We start from the raw sequence: 17,934 nt of genomic DNA on the forward strand, positions 1-17,934 counted from the left end.
GAAAAAGCCAAATCATAAAAAAACTGTAAAAAAAATATATAATAATGAAGACCAATTGAAAAGTTGCTTAGAATTGGCCATTCTATAACATACTTAAAGTTAACTTGAAAGTGAACCACCTCTTTAAAGGGACCCCGCATGGAACATAACTGTTCAGTGAGTTTGCAATTGATCCTTAGCATGCAGGTCAGATTCAAAAGCAACAGGTTTGACCCAAATGGCCTCCCCTCAAGTCACTGATTGGTTACTCCCTTTAAAGAGAGATGCAAAGCAGGAAGTAGTGTTCTGGCTATTATGTTAGACATCCAGGCACTCCAGCCTTTATACATTACATTTTTGGCTAACTAACTATATTGAGAAAATGTTTTATTTTGCACAGCCTATCTATTTACCCAGTTATTATTTTTACACTGAACAATTCCTTTAAGTGTTTCTCAGATTCTGGTCAAACCCTGTCTGTATCAGACCACGAGCTCAAGCCACTTGTCAGATTACATCACCTTACTTGGTCTGACAGAAAGTGTTATGGAAAGATGCAGGCAAACTTACAAATGAATGTACAGATGCAAGGTAGCACCCTGTAAAATGTGTTTCATTTAATAAAGATAGAAAAATGTTTTTATATTCAATTTTGAAATCTGACATGGGACTAGACATATTGTCAGTTTCTCTGTCATCTCAAGGGGGACACAGGGACAGATGGGGTTAAGCTCCACCCTCTAGGGGGCAGGACAATTAGAATAAAAAAAGGAAAGGGGCGTGCCAGTACCATGGCTTAACCCAACCTAGAACTAAACCATCCAGTTTTTAAGTGTCCTGCTTCCAAGGACGATGGACAAATTTCATCACAAGATTTATCGTGTCAGAATACTGCCAGATGAGGTGTTTACCCGGAACAGGGCTACCTGTATCCATTGTGGTATGCCTCCTACGTGGGATTCCCACCGGAGTCATTACCTAGCCTTAACAGGCTATACCGACTTGTTTCCCAGGCATGCCTGCATTCCGCGATGGGAGAGCAGAGGGCCTGACCGATGCGGCTAGAATGTGAGTATGACCCCCTTTTATTCGGTTTACTCTCTGGTTGCTCTCCCCACCTTATCATCTGGTACACTGGCTAGGCAGGTGAGACGGCTTCCCTCTACCTTTCCTCCGTTCACTATATCCCCCTCTGCTCTCCTCATGGGGTTTGCAGCCTGGAATGCGCAGCGATCTTCCGCGCCCTCTCGCCTCTTTTACCGGCGTTTTGAGTGCAGGAGCGCCATGCGTTCCACCGCCATTTTGTTTTGCGCTACGGATGGAACGCATGGTTAGGCGCGCTTTCTAGGAGGCGTTCACTTCCTCTGCCTTCCATCTCCCGCTGCCTACGCCTCGCTTATGACGATACAAGCTCCAGGGGGCCACAGGACAGGGGACAGGCTCTCCCTACAGGACACGCACAAGTTAACCCTTCGGTTACCAGGGTACATCGCTATACAGAAATTGTTTTTTCTGCTCCAAAGCAGAGATTCTCCAGCCATCCAGCAGGTACTTCAGACACTGCTATAATGGCAGAGGGTAAGTCAGGAGGACTTTTCCCGAGGGTGGGGGGGGAAGAGCACCAGCAAAAGCAACAGCACAAATTACCTATTTGGCCTGCAAAAAATGGCAAGCAAAAATTCAAGGAGGTCAGGGTGAGCCCCTCTGCAGGTCTTGCAAAAAAGGTCTGTCTTCCTCCCCTGCTCTGGTTGCCAACCCTGATCTTAGTGACAATACTACCACGGCGGCTCCTTCTGGGTCCCCCATATCAGAGGTTTCTCCCCAAGTTCCCTCTCCTAGATCCTCCACGGAACCTCCAGCCTTTGGGCACTTCAAGTTTCTCAGTCCTTAGGTTCTTTACAGAATCTTCCTTCCATTGCAAATACCTTAGGCAGAGCTCTAGCTAAACTGGACCTCAAATCCAGCAGCAAGTGCAAAAGATCAGAGAAGTCTAAGGGGCACACTAGACTCCTCTCTGCTCCCTTCCGAAGTCTCTTCGGAAGCAGAAGTGGAGACCACGGGCCGCGATGTCCAGCATCGACCGTATTATTCAAGGGGTTACTGAGATTCTTAAGGTCACCCCATCTACAGAGCAACAGTCTCAGATAGCCAGCCTGTTTAAGAGACAACACAAGTCTTCAGTCTGTTTTCCTTCTCATGAACAGCTTATCAGCATAGTCCAAGAAGAATGGAACTCCCCAGAACGGAAATTTCAGGCCACTCGAAAATTTTCCTTTCATAGGGACCTGGTGGAAAAGTGGTCAATGCCTCCGACTGTGGACGCTCGGTTTCCTAAATCCACATTTTTCAAGGACAGTCTAGTCGATTTTCTAGAAGATACAGTCCTCCCAGATGCTTCAACTTTCGCTCTAAGCAAGCCGACAAGGGACGTCCTTCATGGAAGACTAACAAGTTCCACAGCAAGACTTCAGCCAATAAGTCTGCCTCAGGCTGACGGGGCACCCCGTCCGGGATCGCGGCAGTCCTTAGGGGGCAGACTGCTGCAATTCCGGGAGGTCTGGCTCCGGCACTCTTCAGATGCCTGGGTAAACGAGATCATTTCAGAAGGTTATCACCTCGACTTCTCTTCTCCCCCTCCTCGAAAATTCCTCATGTCCAGACTCCCTACCAGTCCGACCAAGGCTCTAGCCTTCCTAGACTGTGTCCACAAGATGGAACAAAGTGGAGTGATCATCCCAGTGCATCCCTCAGAGACATTCTTAGGGTTCTACTCCAATCTGTTCCTGGTTCCCAAGCGAGACGGCTCCTTCAGACCGGTGTTGGACCCAAAATTCCTCAAGAATTTCATCAGATCGGGCAAATTCAAAATGGAAACTCTTCGTTCAGTAATACGGGGGACGGAGAAGATCAGTGGATGATGTCCCTGGACGCCAAGGATGCTTATCTCCATCAATTTGGCCACCTCATCACCAGTTTCTGAGGTTTGCCTTCAGAAAGCGACACTACCAATTTGTAGTGCTCCCCTTCGGTCTCTCATTAGTCCCCAGGGTCTTCACCAAGCTGATGGCGGTGACCGCAGCAACCCTACAACTCCAGGGCATATTGGTGACTCCTTACCTGGACGACCTGCTCCTGAAGGCCAGGACGGAAAACAAGAGCAAACGGGATCTTCAGAAGGCTATTTCCTTACTACAAGAATTCAGCTGGACCATCAATTGGAACAAGTCCAACTTGATCCCCAGTCACCAGATGACATTACTGGGCCTCAAGTTCAACACTTGTACACAGCGAGTGAGCCTATCTTCGGAGAAACAGGAGAAGATAAGAAATCAGGTACACATCTTACTTCAGACCCCCAGACCCACCATACAGTTATTGATGAAGGTTCTGGGACTGATGGTCTCTTCGATCAAGGCGGTCCCCTTCGCACAGTTGCATCTTTGTCCGCTTCAATCCAACATCCTAGCCACATGGAAAGGAGGATCCTTATCTCAGAGAATCTCCCTTCTCGCCTCAACAAGGGAGTCTCTCCTTTGGTGGCTCAGACCGACCAACCTATCCGAAGGACAATCCGAGGCGACACCAGATTGGTTAGTGATAACGACAGACGCCAGACTTCGGGGCTGGGGCGCAACATGGAACTGTCGGTCCGCACAAGGTCTATGGTCTCCCGGGGAGTTTAAACTCTCAATCAACATTCTGGAACTACGAGCGGTAAAACTATCTCTCAGACACTGGTCGCACAACCTCCAAGCCAAGGCTGTAAGGGTGCAGAGCGACAACTCCACTACCGTTGCATACATCGACAGACAAGGCAGAACACGCAGCAAGGCCGCATTGGCAGAGGTTCAACAGATACTAAACTGGGCGGAAGCCAGCTCAGTAAGACTATCTGCCATTGGGCAGACTTCCTCAGTGGAAACCTACTAGATCCAGGAGAATGGGAACTTCACCCGGAAACATTTGCGGAGCTGGTCAGTCATTGGGGTGTCCCCGAGATCGACTTGATGGCTTCCAGAGTCAATCGCAAGGTGCCAGCCCTCTTTGCGCTCTCAGGCAATCCACTTGCAGTGGGAATAGATGCCATGACCCAGCCCTGGCAGTTCGATCTCGCCTATGTCTTTCCTCCACTTCCCATGCTTCCTTCTTCTGGTTGCTGAAGAAGATCAGACAATCTCACATCACGATCATCGTGATAGCTCCTTTTTGGCCTCGGAGAACGTGGTTCTTTGATCTTCAAGAGATGTCCATAGCACAACCTCTGAGACTAAGCCTGCGGAGCGACCTGTTACTTCAAGGTCCCATAGCTCATCACAATCCTGGTCTCTTCACTTTGATGGGATGGCTGTTGAGGCAGCCATCTGGAGACGAAAGGGGATAGCAGAGGATGTCATCGCCACCATGTTAAAGTCACGCAAATCTACTTCTTCTAAGGCATATCACAGAGTTTGGCGTAGCTATTGGAACTGGTGCAGGGAGACAGCCATTCCCTCTGCAGAATCTTCCTTCATGGACTGTATCATTCCTCGAATATAATTAACCAGAAAAGGAAAAAGTATGACCCATAGTTTTGCACCTTCCCACTCTTTTAATCTGAGGTCCCAATGATAGGAAAATAAATAAAACCTAACTTTTATTATTAACCTCTAAAATTGATACAAAACGAAAGAAACATATATTACATTTAATAAAAACAAGGTTAGGTGCGGAAGCTGAATAGACGAAGTCAGCAGCTACTAAACGGTTTTCAAAAATTGAGAAAGTTATATGGGTTTCAATTCACAGTAAAAACTGTTTCCCCACGTCTAACTCAATCAGCAGCAAGGTGCTGGTGATCAGCGGTACACTGGCGGACAGAATGGACCCGAGTGGTATCACAGGTCACTCAGTAACCTGGTATCGAGTTAAGCCAGAGTGTGGCAACACACAGTTTTTGCAAAATAACTGTACTCGTGTACATATGTGTGAAGGTGAAGTTGACCTAAACGTCAGCTTAAGTGAGGTTGCATCGAGGGGGGATCATTTGGCCCAATATTCTACACCCTCCCAAACCTTCCTTAGCAACGCCTTCCTATATCGTGGCTGTAGGAAAGTGGCGGCGTGATCAATGAAGGAACGAACCTTCCGGTGTCAAGTACAGTTTCCTCCTTGACAAAGCCCGCAGGTTGCAAGCGAAACGCGCGTCAGGCGCTTCCTTTAATTATATTTTTAAATTGTTAGGCAGGGACGGTTATCTGTAGAGACTGGTGGGCGAGAAGAATTTCACCGGCACACAGGAATTGTAGTAGCAGGGCAAGCCCTTGCAATTTTATTATGCAGTAGTGCAACGTTTCGGGGTCACGCCCCTTTGTCAAGCATAGTGTGGACAAGTGCAGACATGATTTAAAGGGTGTGCAATTAACAAATTAGCATATTTAACAAGCATTGCTGTGAAAAAAGTACTTTGCATTGAAAAAGATTTTTACATATCAAGATGCCATTTAAAATGCAATGTTAAAGTGAAAAAATATGCATCCAGGTGCCAATTAACAATACACTGATATAAAATTTCATAGTGGAAAATGCAGTTAAAAAGGACAATGTTAAAAGATATTGCAGTAAAAACCTGTTTAGTAGAAAAATTTAGTGAAAATATTTTTATCAAAAATGCCCATCAAAAAGAACATAATAAAAGATCAGTTAAAGTCCATAAGTGGTAGTCCTTTATTTTGACTTCACGTAGTACTGGAAGTGATGAAATATAAAGGTGAATATCTAAGAGAAAATTTTTAAAAAAACAATATGGCAACACAAAGGCCATGAAAAAAAAGTTAAAATTGTGACAGCTAGACAGATTCGATTAAAAGAGTAACAAATACTTAAAATAAGATAACCCTGCATCCTAAAGGGATGGGGAAAAAAAAGGACACTTTACCTGTCCCTGAAGGGATCTCATAACAAAGTTTTTATCTGAAAGGAGAAGGAATAGCATTAGTATATATTTCTACCATTCCATAATTTTATAAATAACACGACATATTGTACTCCTCGTTAAGCCCCTTCGGGGCCCTGCTTTGCAATGCCCAGATCCAATAGCACTCCCTTTGTAGTAGAGCTCTTTTGATATCTTGGCCCTGTTTACACATAACTTTTTCTAACACCTGCCAGCGGAGCTGCACCACCCTGTGGCCATGTGTGAAAAAGTGTTTGGCTAGAAGGGTTTCTCGTTTAGTTTTAACCAACTCCTTTTCTTTATCCGTAGTAGTTGCTTGTGTCCCTAAAGTTGTTTGACCAACGGCAGGTAGTTGATAATTCCTGATTGTGGACTTATGTTCATATAATCTTTTAATGGATCTGGATGTCTGGCCCACATAGGCCAGACCACAGGGGCATTTCAGGCAATAGATCACATTGCTGGTGTCACAGGTGAAAAAACCTTTAATCGAATGTTTAGAACCTTGCAAAGGATGTGTGACATACTCCCCAGGGATAATCCCACTGCAGTGTCCGCAATTCCTGCAGGGGAAAGTGCAAAGCAGGGCCCCGAAGGGGCTTAACGAGGAGTACAATATGTCGTGTTATTTATAAAATTATGGAATGGTAGAAATATATACTAATGCTATTCCTTCTCCTTTCAGATAAAAACTTTGTTATGAGATCCCTTCAGGGACAGGTAAAGTGTCCTTTTTTTTCCCCATCCCTTTAGGATGCAGGGTTATCTTATTTTAAGTATTTGTTACTCTTTTAATCGAATCTGTCTAGCTGTCACAATTTTAACTTTTTTTTCATGGCCTTTGTGTTGCCATATTGTTTTTTTAAAAATTTTCTCTTAGATATTCACCTTTATATTTCATCACTTCCAGCACTACGTGAAGTCAAAATAAAGGACTACCACTTATGGACTTTAACTGATCTTTTATTATGTTCTTTTTGATGGGCATTTTTGATAAAAATATTTTCACTAAATTTTTCTACTAAACAGGTTTTTACTGCAATATCTTTTAACATTGTCCTTTTTAACTGCATTTTCCACTATGAAATTTTATATCAGTGTATTGTTAATTGGCACCTGGATGCATATTTTTTCACTTTAACATTGCATTTTAAATGGCATCTTGATATGTAAAAATCTTTTTCAATGCAAAGTACTTTTTTCACAGCATTGCTTGTTAAATATGCTAATTTGTTAATTGCACACCCTTTAAATCATGTCTGCACTTGTCCACACTATGCTTGACAAAGGGGCGTGACCCCGAAACGTTGCACTACTGCATAATAAAATTGCAAGGGCTTGCCCTGCTACTACAATTCCTGTGTGCCGGTGAAATTCTTCTTACCCTTGTTGTGAGGCTGCCGATTCCTCTATCACTGGGCACCAGGATAAGAACCTTTGGGAGTGTGTGGTGTGCGGCTTCTCCATATTCTATGAGACTGGTGGGCGAACAGGCGGAAGGGTGGAAGGTCGGAAGGGTGGCTTGGTGTGCTACGGCACATTGCTGTGGGCTCGATCTATGGCGCTAGTCGGATTACAGTGCTGAGTTCTCCGGGCGAACGGTAAAGGAAGGGTGGTGTGGGAGGAAACTGTACTTAAGAAACAAAGATACCGGCACACAAGGCTTGCTTGCAGGGAAACCCTTGCTTTAATTCAAAAGTGCGGAAGTGCAACGTTTCGGGGACACGCCCCTTTCTCAAGCATACGGAATCATTAGTGAACAAGGTATATATAGGTAAAACAATTAAAAAATTTGCATGATAATTAGATTTACATAATTAGAAAAATTGTTTTCTTTTAAAAGTGAATCAAAATACAAAAGTGCATACACATTAAAACAGTAGCAGTCCACATCTCACCTTTCCTGTGCAAGTGATAATAAAACCAGATAATGTCCATAATTAGTGAAAAGATCCGGATTCCAATAAAAAATTAGAAAGCCTTAAAAATTGTGATGAAGTCTGTTTGCAAAATCAATAGTATAAACATACAGTGCAACATTTTGACGCAGTAACAATTTCTTGAGAAGAAAGAACTCACAAAGTAGCAGTCAGTAGAACTAGAAACAAAATGGCAATTAATGGTTACGAAAAGTTGCAAAATAACTCACCCTGCATGTATGGGAAAGGGAATAATTATCTAGCCCTGGGTGGAAAGGCGAGATGTGGACTGCTACTGTTTTAATGTGTATGCACTTTTGTATTTTGATTCACTTTTAAAAGAAAACTATTTTTCTAATTATGTAAATCTAATTATCATGCAAATTTTTTAATTGTTTTACCTATATATACCTTGTTCACTAATGATTCCGTATGCTTGAGAAAGGGGCGTGTCCCCGAAACGTTGCACTTCCGCACTTTTGAATTAAAACAAGGGTTTCCCTGCAAGCAAGCCTTGTGTGCCGGTATCTTTGTTTCTTGACTACATTTTGAGGTTGCCGTACCCTCTATTACTGAGCACCAGGCGTTATCTTCAGGAGATTGCCGTGGGCGTGCGTCTGCTCTATCTTGTTCCAGGAAACTGTACTTGACACCGGAAGGTTCGTTCCTTCATTGATCACGCCGCCACTTTCCTACAGCCACGATATAGGAAGGCGTTGCTAAGGAAGGTTTGGGAGGGTGTAGAATATTGGGCCAAATGATCCCCCCTCGATGCAACCTCACTTAAGCTGACGTTTAGGTCAAATTCACCTTCACACATATGTACACGAGTACAGTTATTTTGCAAAAACTGTGTGTTGCCACACTCTGGCTTAACTCGATACCAGGTTACTGAGTGACCTGTGATACCACTCGGGTCCGCCAGTGTACCGCTGATCACCAGAACCTTGCTGCTGATTGAGTTAGACGTGGGGAAACAGTTTTTACTGTGAATTGAAACCCAAATAACTTTCTCAATTTTTGAAAACCGTTTAGTAGCTGCTGACTTCGTGTCTATTCAGCTTCCGCACCTAACCTTGTTTTTATTAAATGTAATATATGTTTCTTTTGTTTGGTATCAATTTTAGAGGTGAATAATAAAAGTTAGGTTTTATTTATGTTCCTATCATTGGGACCTCAGATTAAAAGAGTGGGAAGGTGCAAAACTATGGGTCATACTTTTTCCTTTTCTGGTTAATTATATATGATATTTGACCTTGCACACCACCATTTGGGACTAAATCTCTTTCAATGGATGGTGCTACCTATCTTTTTTATTTTGTATACTCATTCCTAGAATATTATCCTTCCTCCAAAGAGGTTTGCAGTTGGGCCTAAAACTTAGCTCCTTAAAGGTACAGGTATCTGCATTTTCGGTTTTGCTTCAGTCACGTTTGGACATGGATGACTTAGTCCGTACATTTCTTCAAGGAGTGGCTCATGTCGCCCCTCCATTCCGCCATCCGACTCCAGGTTGGGATCTCAACATTGTCCTGGATGCCCTTTTGCTACCTGGTCCTCTGTGCACACATTTACAAAATTCTATTGTCTCGACACGTTTTCCTCAGCCGAAGCTTCCTTTGGCCGTAAGGTTTTGCATTCTGTGGTGCAATAATGTCATTACCTCGCTCCCATCCTGTTTTTGTTGGGGCTGCTTTGTTAAGTCCGACAGAGAAAACAGAATTTTTGTTACTCACCGTTAAATCTGTTTTTTCTGTAGTCGATAAGGGGGACACAGGGCTTCTCGCCCTTCAGCGAGTTGGATCTATTGGTCCGCGAGTGAAAAGTTTCTTCCTGTTTACCATTTCTGCAGTTTATGTTTGTTGTTTAGCAGTCTCTTTGGTACAAACTGAATGGTTTAGTTCTAGCTAGGGTTAAGCCATGGTAATGGCACGCCCCTTTCCTTTTTTTATTCTAAGTGTCCAGCCTCCTAGAGGGTGGAGCTTAATCCCATCTGTCCCTGTGTCCCCCTTATCGACTACAGAGAAACAGATTTAACGGTGAGTATCAAAAATCCTGTTTTCCCAGCTGCCCCCAGTCATGTGACTTGTGCTCAGATAAATGTAGTCACTCTTTACTGCTGTACTGCAAGTTGGGGTGATATCACCTCCTCCCCCCCCCCAGCAGCCTAACAACAACAATGGGAAGGTAACCAGATAGCAGCTCCCTAACACAAAATAATTGACAAGAAAGAAACCCATGCTTATTCAGGTTACAGTAGTTTATGTACAGTATATTAGAGATTGAGCAGTAGTGCTGGCTCAGAATCACTTTCCATCATACCTCTCAAATTCTTTTGGCAGTTGAAAGCAAGGAAGACTGTGTAGTTATGTGATAACAGTGGTACACAAAATGGGCAGATTGGGCATGTTTTTATTATTTTTTTTTTAAACATCTTTGTGATGAACAACTCAACAGAGAAAGCCTTGATCCAAGATAGTGGGACCTTCTGTTACAAGAAGTTTGGTCACTCCTTTGTATTTCCATTTAGTATATGACTCCCTTTGCAATAGTACCGGTCATGGTTTCCATTAGGGATGGGGTAATTCTTTCGCCTTGTTTCGCTGAAAAAATGACGCCCATAGACTTGTATGGTGGTGTGCGTCAAAATAAAAAAACGCGCGTCAAAAAAATTTCGCCGTGGGACAAAATGTTTTTGACGCCCATAGACTTTAATGGGCGTCGGCGACATTTCGCTGGCGGCGAATTTTTGGCGAAACGGGTAAAATTCGCCCATCCCTAGTTCCCATAATGGTCCAGCAAATTAAACAAAAAATTTGTCTGTGCCATGCTAATAGTTCTAGTTCTAGAGAAGAAGGTCATGGGCATAGAATATTGTAAATACTGCACTGTTATATTGCAGATGATAGTGGCTTGCAATTTGACTATTACTTGAATATGTAATATGATAAGCAACCCTTTATGAATTGTTGTCAAAATAATTATTTTCTCCTTGAGTGTCTGAAAAGGTTCAGTCATTTTATCTTTAATTGGCACCAGTAGTTTCACATATCGCTCAAGAAACAAGCACAATGATCATATTTACATTAGGTACCTGTCATTACCAAGGTCTCCAAAATAGTCTGTAGTCATTTGTATTTATCCCTGGAAAACCTTTTTTTGACATTTTTGTATGGGAAGGAGCCATACTAATAGTGTTGTCACATATACAGTCATGATAAAGGTTCACTCCTTATATTTCTGACCAAGGTTTTGATCTTTACACCACTAATTAAGACATACCTTTACCAATCAGCAGACCTTGGACAGCACTCTGCACTAGATGACTAGTGAGATGGAAGTAATGGATTAAAGGGGTATCCTGTATCAATCCATTGATTATCCATAAGAGGCAACTGATTAAAAATGTAGAAAAGACACTTCCAAATGAAGATATTGATCTTGTCTAATGTAGTTAGGGCTTCCATTAAAGTTGTCAATATGTTGCATGAAAAAGACCTAATTTTGTGTATCCTATATAGAGTATGATGTCTTTAGATGTTGCAAGGCATTCATGGGAATACTACTTACTAACCCCCCCCCCATGTGTCCTTCACTAAAGGATCAGCATAGCAGCACCCTCACATTTTTACATTTTTACTGTTAACATTTTATACACTAGTTGATACATTTTCTAGCACTGTAACAGAATGTCAGCAATTAATTTATCAAATTGTAAAAATGTAGTAAAGGGTTTGACAAAATTAACAAGGTAAAAAAAAATAATATTGTGAGATTCAATATGATAAATAAAATGTGAAAACTGTTACTAACAGTATATAATAAGCATGTCCAAATAAAGGACAATTTAAATGAAAAATCAAACCCATGCGGTTTTAAAGATAATATACAGGTAACATATGCAAGTGCAACACTTAGGGTCAGGTTTTAATATAAAAAAACTAACCCACGATCTGTTCATTCCTATGGGATTTTGGAAAGGATATTTATCAATGGGTGCGCTTCCAAAACCCCATAGGAATAAATAGAACACGGGTGAGTTTTTATTAAAATCGGAACTCACATTTGCTCCTTAATGATATTGTTCCTCAGTGTGCCAAATTGCAATTGTTTGAATGAAAAAGTTCCCCTCTACCACTTGATTTCAGTAACCACTCCCACATTAGTTTTTGAACAAAATATATGAAAAAAGAGTGTTTTCTATTTATTATATAGTGATAAATTATTTAATAATTTAACATTTCACAAAATCTAAAAAAAAAAAAAAGCATATGTCCTTCCACAATAACCAAAGATGGAATTCTCAAAGATGGGACGTCATAAAGCAGACCAGCTGACAAAGGGAGGAAAGACAATGAGTTGCTTAATGTTCTCTACCTCTATCACTTACCCCTTGTTTTGGTCCTGATTTTAATTTCCTTTGATCTATCTGTATCTTCACCCAAAGTAAATTTCTTACATAATGAACAAAGATGAAATTCTAAGTAACTTTTCTGTGTCTGTAAATGTAATTGCAATTGAAAGCTATGTCTGTCTGCCTCTTAAAATGTTACTCCTCTTATATTCCTGGCTACTCGTACAGCACTGTATAGGTTATCCTCTTTCCTCCAGCCAGGACTCCAGTTTGCACAATTCATTCCACTATTCTGTTATTAATAAAATTGTAGGACCAGTAACACCAAAAATGAAAGTGTCCTAAAGTACTGAAAATATAATGCACTGTTGTGCTGCATTGGTAAAACTTGTGTTTTTGCTTCAGAAACACAACTATACTACCGTGTAGCCATTTAAGCTGAAAAAGGAGAAAAGGCACAGGATACAAAGTAGATACCAAATAAGCTCTGTAGTATACAATGGGATTCTTCAGAACTTATCTGTTGTCTACTGTGTATCCTGTGCTTGAATGGCTACACAGATTGTTTACAGTATATAAACCAGGTGTCCCCAACCTTTTTTTACCCATTCAAATGTAAAAAAAGTTGGAAAGCATGAAGAAAAGTCCCGGGGGATGCCAAATAGTGGCTGTGATTGGCTATTTTGTACACCCAATGTGGACTGGCAGCCTACAGGAGGCTCTACTTGGCAGTATAATTCGTTTTTATGCAATTAATATTTGCCTCCAAGCCTGTAATTTAAAAATAAGCACCTGCTTTGAGGCCTCTGTTGGCAACATCCATGGGGTTGGTGAGCAACATGTTGCTCACGAGCCACTGGTTGGGGAACACTGATATAAACTATAGTAGTCTTTCTGAAGTAAACACACCAGTTTTGCAGTGCAGGGCAAAAGTACATTATATTGTCTCTCCTTTAAACCCTTTACTGTTCCTTTAAGCAGAATAAGAAAAGTCTGCAAGGCATTGTGGGAACTTGGATCTTGACTGGAGGAGAGCTGAATTTCTGTATTCTGTGAAGCTTAGAAGCCAATAGCAAAGGGACAGACAGATACTGGTTTCAATATAAATTTCACTGACAAATCTAAAACTTCAGGCAGAATGAGTTACGAGATCTGCCATCTGGAATGTTTGGGGCTTAGTATTTGTCAGATAAGATTTGGTGACCAAATCAAGGGAAAAACCCCTTAATTTTACTAAAAATCTGTTATATTAAATATATCTAATAGATTGTTTGCTACCAATATAGATTCATGTAGCTTAGTTAACATCAAGTACAATGTACTGTTTTATTATTACAAAGATAAAAAAATAATTTAAAAAATGTTTTAAATTAGTTTATGGAGATGGCAAAATCCATAGGTAATTTTTTTTTTTTTCAAATTAAGCTATTGTGGATTTACTGAGAAACTTATACAGTATGTTGGGCAATACTTGTTTAGTTTTGTATACTGCAAATATATAATATTTTGAATGTTTTGGTATTTTCAGTTTGTTCAGTAATTGCACTTTTAATTTTATCTCAATAGCACTCAATGATCTATTTCTTCCATCACTACGAGCTTCCTGCCATCTTGCAACAGATAAGAATCCAAGAGATGCTTCTTCAAAACCAGCAAGCAGGGCAAAATCAGACCAGCCTACAGGACAATCTCAACAATAATACTGCATCAGAGCCATCACCTGCACAAGCTCCTAGAGATCCCAGTCAGCAGCCAGTAGCGAGTGACTACAGCACTACAGAAGGGGCTATAAGTGATGTGTTGCTTGAAGAGGTGACTGGAACCTCACAGCAAGTGGTAACTGGGATACTACCTGCTGTGTCCATGAGACCACAAGATAGAGCCCAAGAAGCAAGCATTGGTACACATACACCGGAAATTGCTGCAGTAACACAAACTGGAGATCCTCCTCCTGTTCTGATTTTTCCCCACAATTCCTGCTCAACAGATCAGACTGAGCTTCAGGGGAGCATGATATCTCCCATAATAGACTGTAGTTCTGTGAGATCCTTAGCAACCAGTTTAGAGTCCGAGCAGAGCAGTCCCACTATAGCTGCTTCTGCATTACAGCGTGTAGAAACCACCTCCCAGAGTGCAAATGATAAAGAGCACCCTGCAGTGGACTTGTAAGCAGACTCGCAACGAAATATTTTGCTGGTAGTCCCTTACTGCTATGGAATAATTTCTTCAGAATTATACGGAGCAAAACCCTGCTAATGGAGCCAGGAGCAAAGTCACACACCAGCGCATGCATGAGTTGGTTTAGGCTGACTCACATTGGCTTTACAAGACATTCTCATTCACATTCTAATAGAATCCTCCTAAATCACACTTTAGCTGCATACAAGGGTACATGAAATATTCACATTTCCATACTATGATGGAAACCAAAACTAAGCCAAATTTTTGGGATATGTATGGTTATATGAATGTTGCCATGTACACATACATCACACTACCAGTCAGTGCTTTCTATAGAATTCTAAGAATCAAATGTCTCTCTGGAAGGGTACATTGCTTAGGACAGAAATTCTTATTAGTTATAAAAACATTAATAGTCAAAGTTGTTTTGTTGCCCATTATACACAGGGTATGGGGTAGATTAGCTTTGCACCCGCTGCAAGGGACTGGGCTATACTCTTGCATATTTTCACATCCTGTTTAAGGGATGCAACTCAAATTGACACTGTGTACAGAATCTGAAATGCACTACACATCTTTTGGAATGTCAAGTGTATTACAAGGAAATGGTTGGATGGTCTGTATCACCTTAGTTGGGCATCACCTTTGTAGGTCCGATGCAGTTGTAATTTAAAGAGGCAGGAGGTATATATAGTGTGTATAAGTATATGTGCCTTTCTATCTGTGGCCATAGACAGAGAGACTCTGTATATTGAGTGTGTGATGACTTTTTATCTTTCTTCCCCCAATGCACTTTTTGTTCCTTATATGGCGGAAGAGGGGGGTGCTGCCTGTATGTAAATGTATACATATGTTTACACAATGTATGTATGCAACTGTAGATGTTAGCAGAATGCAATCTGTATGATGACAGAGCTATATGCTTCAAGTTTTTAATTTATGTCTGTGGGGGACATATGCTGGTTCCTTTCCACATTTGCTATTACTATGGCCATTAATTCTCTCACCGCTGGGATACAAATAGCAAAATGTCTATATGTTGCAATATTTAAAGGATTAAATAAAGTCTGATCAAAGTAAATAAAAGAGGAGAAACTTAGTTTGTCCTTGTAGCAGTGTATGGGATAGGCAACTGGCTTCCATAAGGGCTGGGGCACATCAGGGTCATTGCAGAATCTGCATATTTTGGGCTTCTGGGAACTACTGTGGTGTTTCCATTGCAGTTAGTGAGCAGAGAACGACAATTCCTCACCCTGCGTGCCACAACCTTACCACTTCGCTCCCTACACATCACTAATGGAGGGACTGTGGCTTATCTCCTGCACTGAGCCTGTTGATTATATTGTTTATTTTTTATTGTAAATTGAGTGAATATGGGATAAAGGCAAGCCAATTTGCTCAAGCCCATCCCCTCTTCTATTTAATTGTACCAGAGAAGCTATATGAAAATTGATAAATGGTGTCTGTAAATATTATAATAAATCTAATATCCAAAGTAAAATGCCTAGTGCTGTCTGTGTGTTGGGGAAACAATGTGTATATAAATGTAGATATACGGGTATGGGATCAGTTGTCTGAAAACCCGTTCTTCAGAAAGCTCCAAATTATAGGAAAGCCATCTCCCATAGACATTTTATTCAAATAATTCACTTTTTTAAGGTTGATATATGGCATATGGCACCTATACAGTGGGCACATGTATAGGGCAAAATTAAAACTCTATTTTATTTTATAAAGCTTTCCCGGGCTTGTGTAGTGTAATGTATTTGCTGCTACATATACGTCCATGCAAATTAGGCATCGCTAGCGTAACTTCGCTTTGCTTGACGAATTAACGCTAGCGCAACTTCGCTACCTTTTGCCTCCCTGAGCGCAACTTTGGATTTTAGTGAATTAGTGACGCCCTGGCGTAGTGCGGTGAAGCCAGCGCTGGCGCAACTTCGAAGGTAAGTAAATTTGCCCCTTGGTCTTGTAGAAGGAGAGCAGTATGATGGAAATTTTTTTACCCTTAGTTGGATTTTTTTAAAGTGGCTTTGAAACTGATAAATGCCTGTAAATATGCAAATTAAAAATACTGTAAAAGAGATTAAAGGTAAGACTTTTACTGGAGCTAAACTTACATTTACACTTTCCTTCTCCTTTAAAACTCTTTTTTCCAATTCTCACACGTTTTTTGGAAATGTCTATTAGTAATTGACAATTAAGAAATGTATGGTATGAACCCTTTATATACAGTCCATATAGTATGCGAAACATCCCCATATCTTGTGCCACCATGCTCACTGTCTTCACACTGTACTGTGGCCTGAATTCAGTGTTTGAGGGTCGTCTGACAAACTGTATGCAGCCCCTAGACCCAAAAAGAACAATCTTACTTTTATCAGTCCACAAAATATTACGCAATTTCTCTTTAGGCCAGTCAATGTGTTCTTTGGCAAATTGTATACGTCTTTTTTTAACAATGGGACTTTGCGGGGCTTCTTGCTGATAGCTTGGCTTCACGTTAGTGTCTTCTAATTGTAACAGTACTCACGGGTAACTTTAGACCTTCTTTAATCTTCCTGGAGCTGATTATTGGCTGAGTTTTTGCCATTTTGGCTATTCTTCTATCCGTTTGAATGGTAGTTTTACATTTTCTTTCACATCTTTCAGGTTTTGTTGTCATTTTAAAGCATTTGAGGTCATTTTAGCTGAGCAGCCTATCATTTTCTGCACTACCTTATACATGTTCCCCTCTCCAATCAACTTTTTTAATCAAAATGCTCTGGTCTGAAAAAAGTTTTTTTTTTTTTTTTTCATTGTGACCCCATTCTATTCTCCTTCCAAGGGTCCAGGTGACCATAAAGTTAATTATTTAATCACCTCTGCGCCTAGCCCCTTGATTCCCGATGCAGCCCTGATCCTGTGGCTTATTATTCCAAATGATTTGGTATATATTACATGTTACACTCCAGACATTTATATTGATCAAACACCGTTCATTGATTTCGCAAGACATTTAGAAAATGACATGCTCAAGTGCCATTTTCCAGTCCTAGAGTCACAGTTACTCCTTTATAATGCCAAAGTGATTGAAGCAGAAATGTTAAATGTCTTCGGCTTCCTACCCATTGTAACTCAATGAAAACACTGCTCCGTTTTCTTCTTATTCCTCTTTTACACAGTTGCAAATTTTACATGGCCTCTGAACCATTTATACACCATATGATTTCTTAATTAAGAAGGGTTACAGCTCATAAAATGTAAATGTAAAAAAAGGCATATGCCTCCTGCAGCAATTTCTTTGCGATGGAGTTTACTAAACAATAGAATTTATATTGTTGTGTCCCATAATTATGTCTAACCAAAGCCCCTTTCTGTAAGGAACTAGCATGGAGGAATGACACATGTATTGGCTGTGTAGCAAGTGAAACCCTTATGTTAATATGCATTTTTATTTAACCCTCATGCAACACTACTGTGTAACAGAACATTACGCTTCCTCATTATCTATACAGAGAATTGCTATAGAGTAGGCACGTCAAACATAAATGAGTAAATAAATGTAAGTGGGACCAAAATTGTCCAAA

The 17,934-nt window shown here is 40.9% G+C and overlaps 1 protein-coding gene across 4 annotated transcripts in view; it reads left to right on the plus strand.

The window, feature by feature from the left end:
* The window catches only part of tmem259.S (transmembrane protein 259 S homeolog), a 30,146-nt gene extending 14,280 nt beyond the window's left edge, over positions 1 to 15,866 (plus strand). The window contains exons 12-13 of one of the 4 annotated variants that reach the window (XM_041575022.1): positions 6,597 to 6,631; positions 13,751 to 13,961. In XM_041575022.1, the coding sequence (XP_041430956.1) occupies positions 6,597 to 6,614 (18 nt within the window). In that variant the 3' untranslated portion in view covers positions 6,615 to 6,631; positions 13,751 to 13,961. 4 annotated transcript variants of the gene reach the window in all.
* The last annotated feature ends 2,068 nt before the right edge of the window (positions 15,867 to 17,934 follow it).

This window comes from Xenopus laevis, chromosome 1S, assembly GCF_017654675.1.
Source record: "Xenopus laevis strain J_2021 chromosome 1S, Xenopus_laevis_v10.1, whole genome shotgun sequence".
NCBI classification, from domain to species: domain Eukaryota; kingdom Metazoa; phylum Chordata; class Amphibia; order Anura; family Pipidae; genus Xenopus; species Xenopus laevis.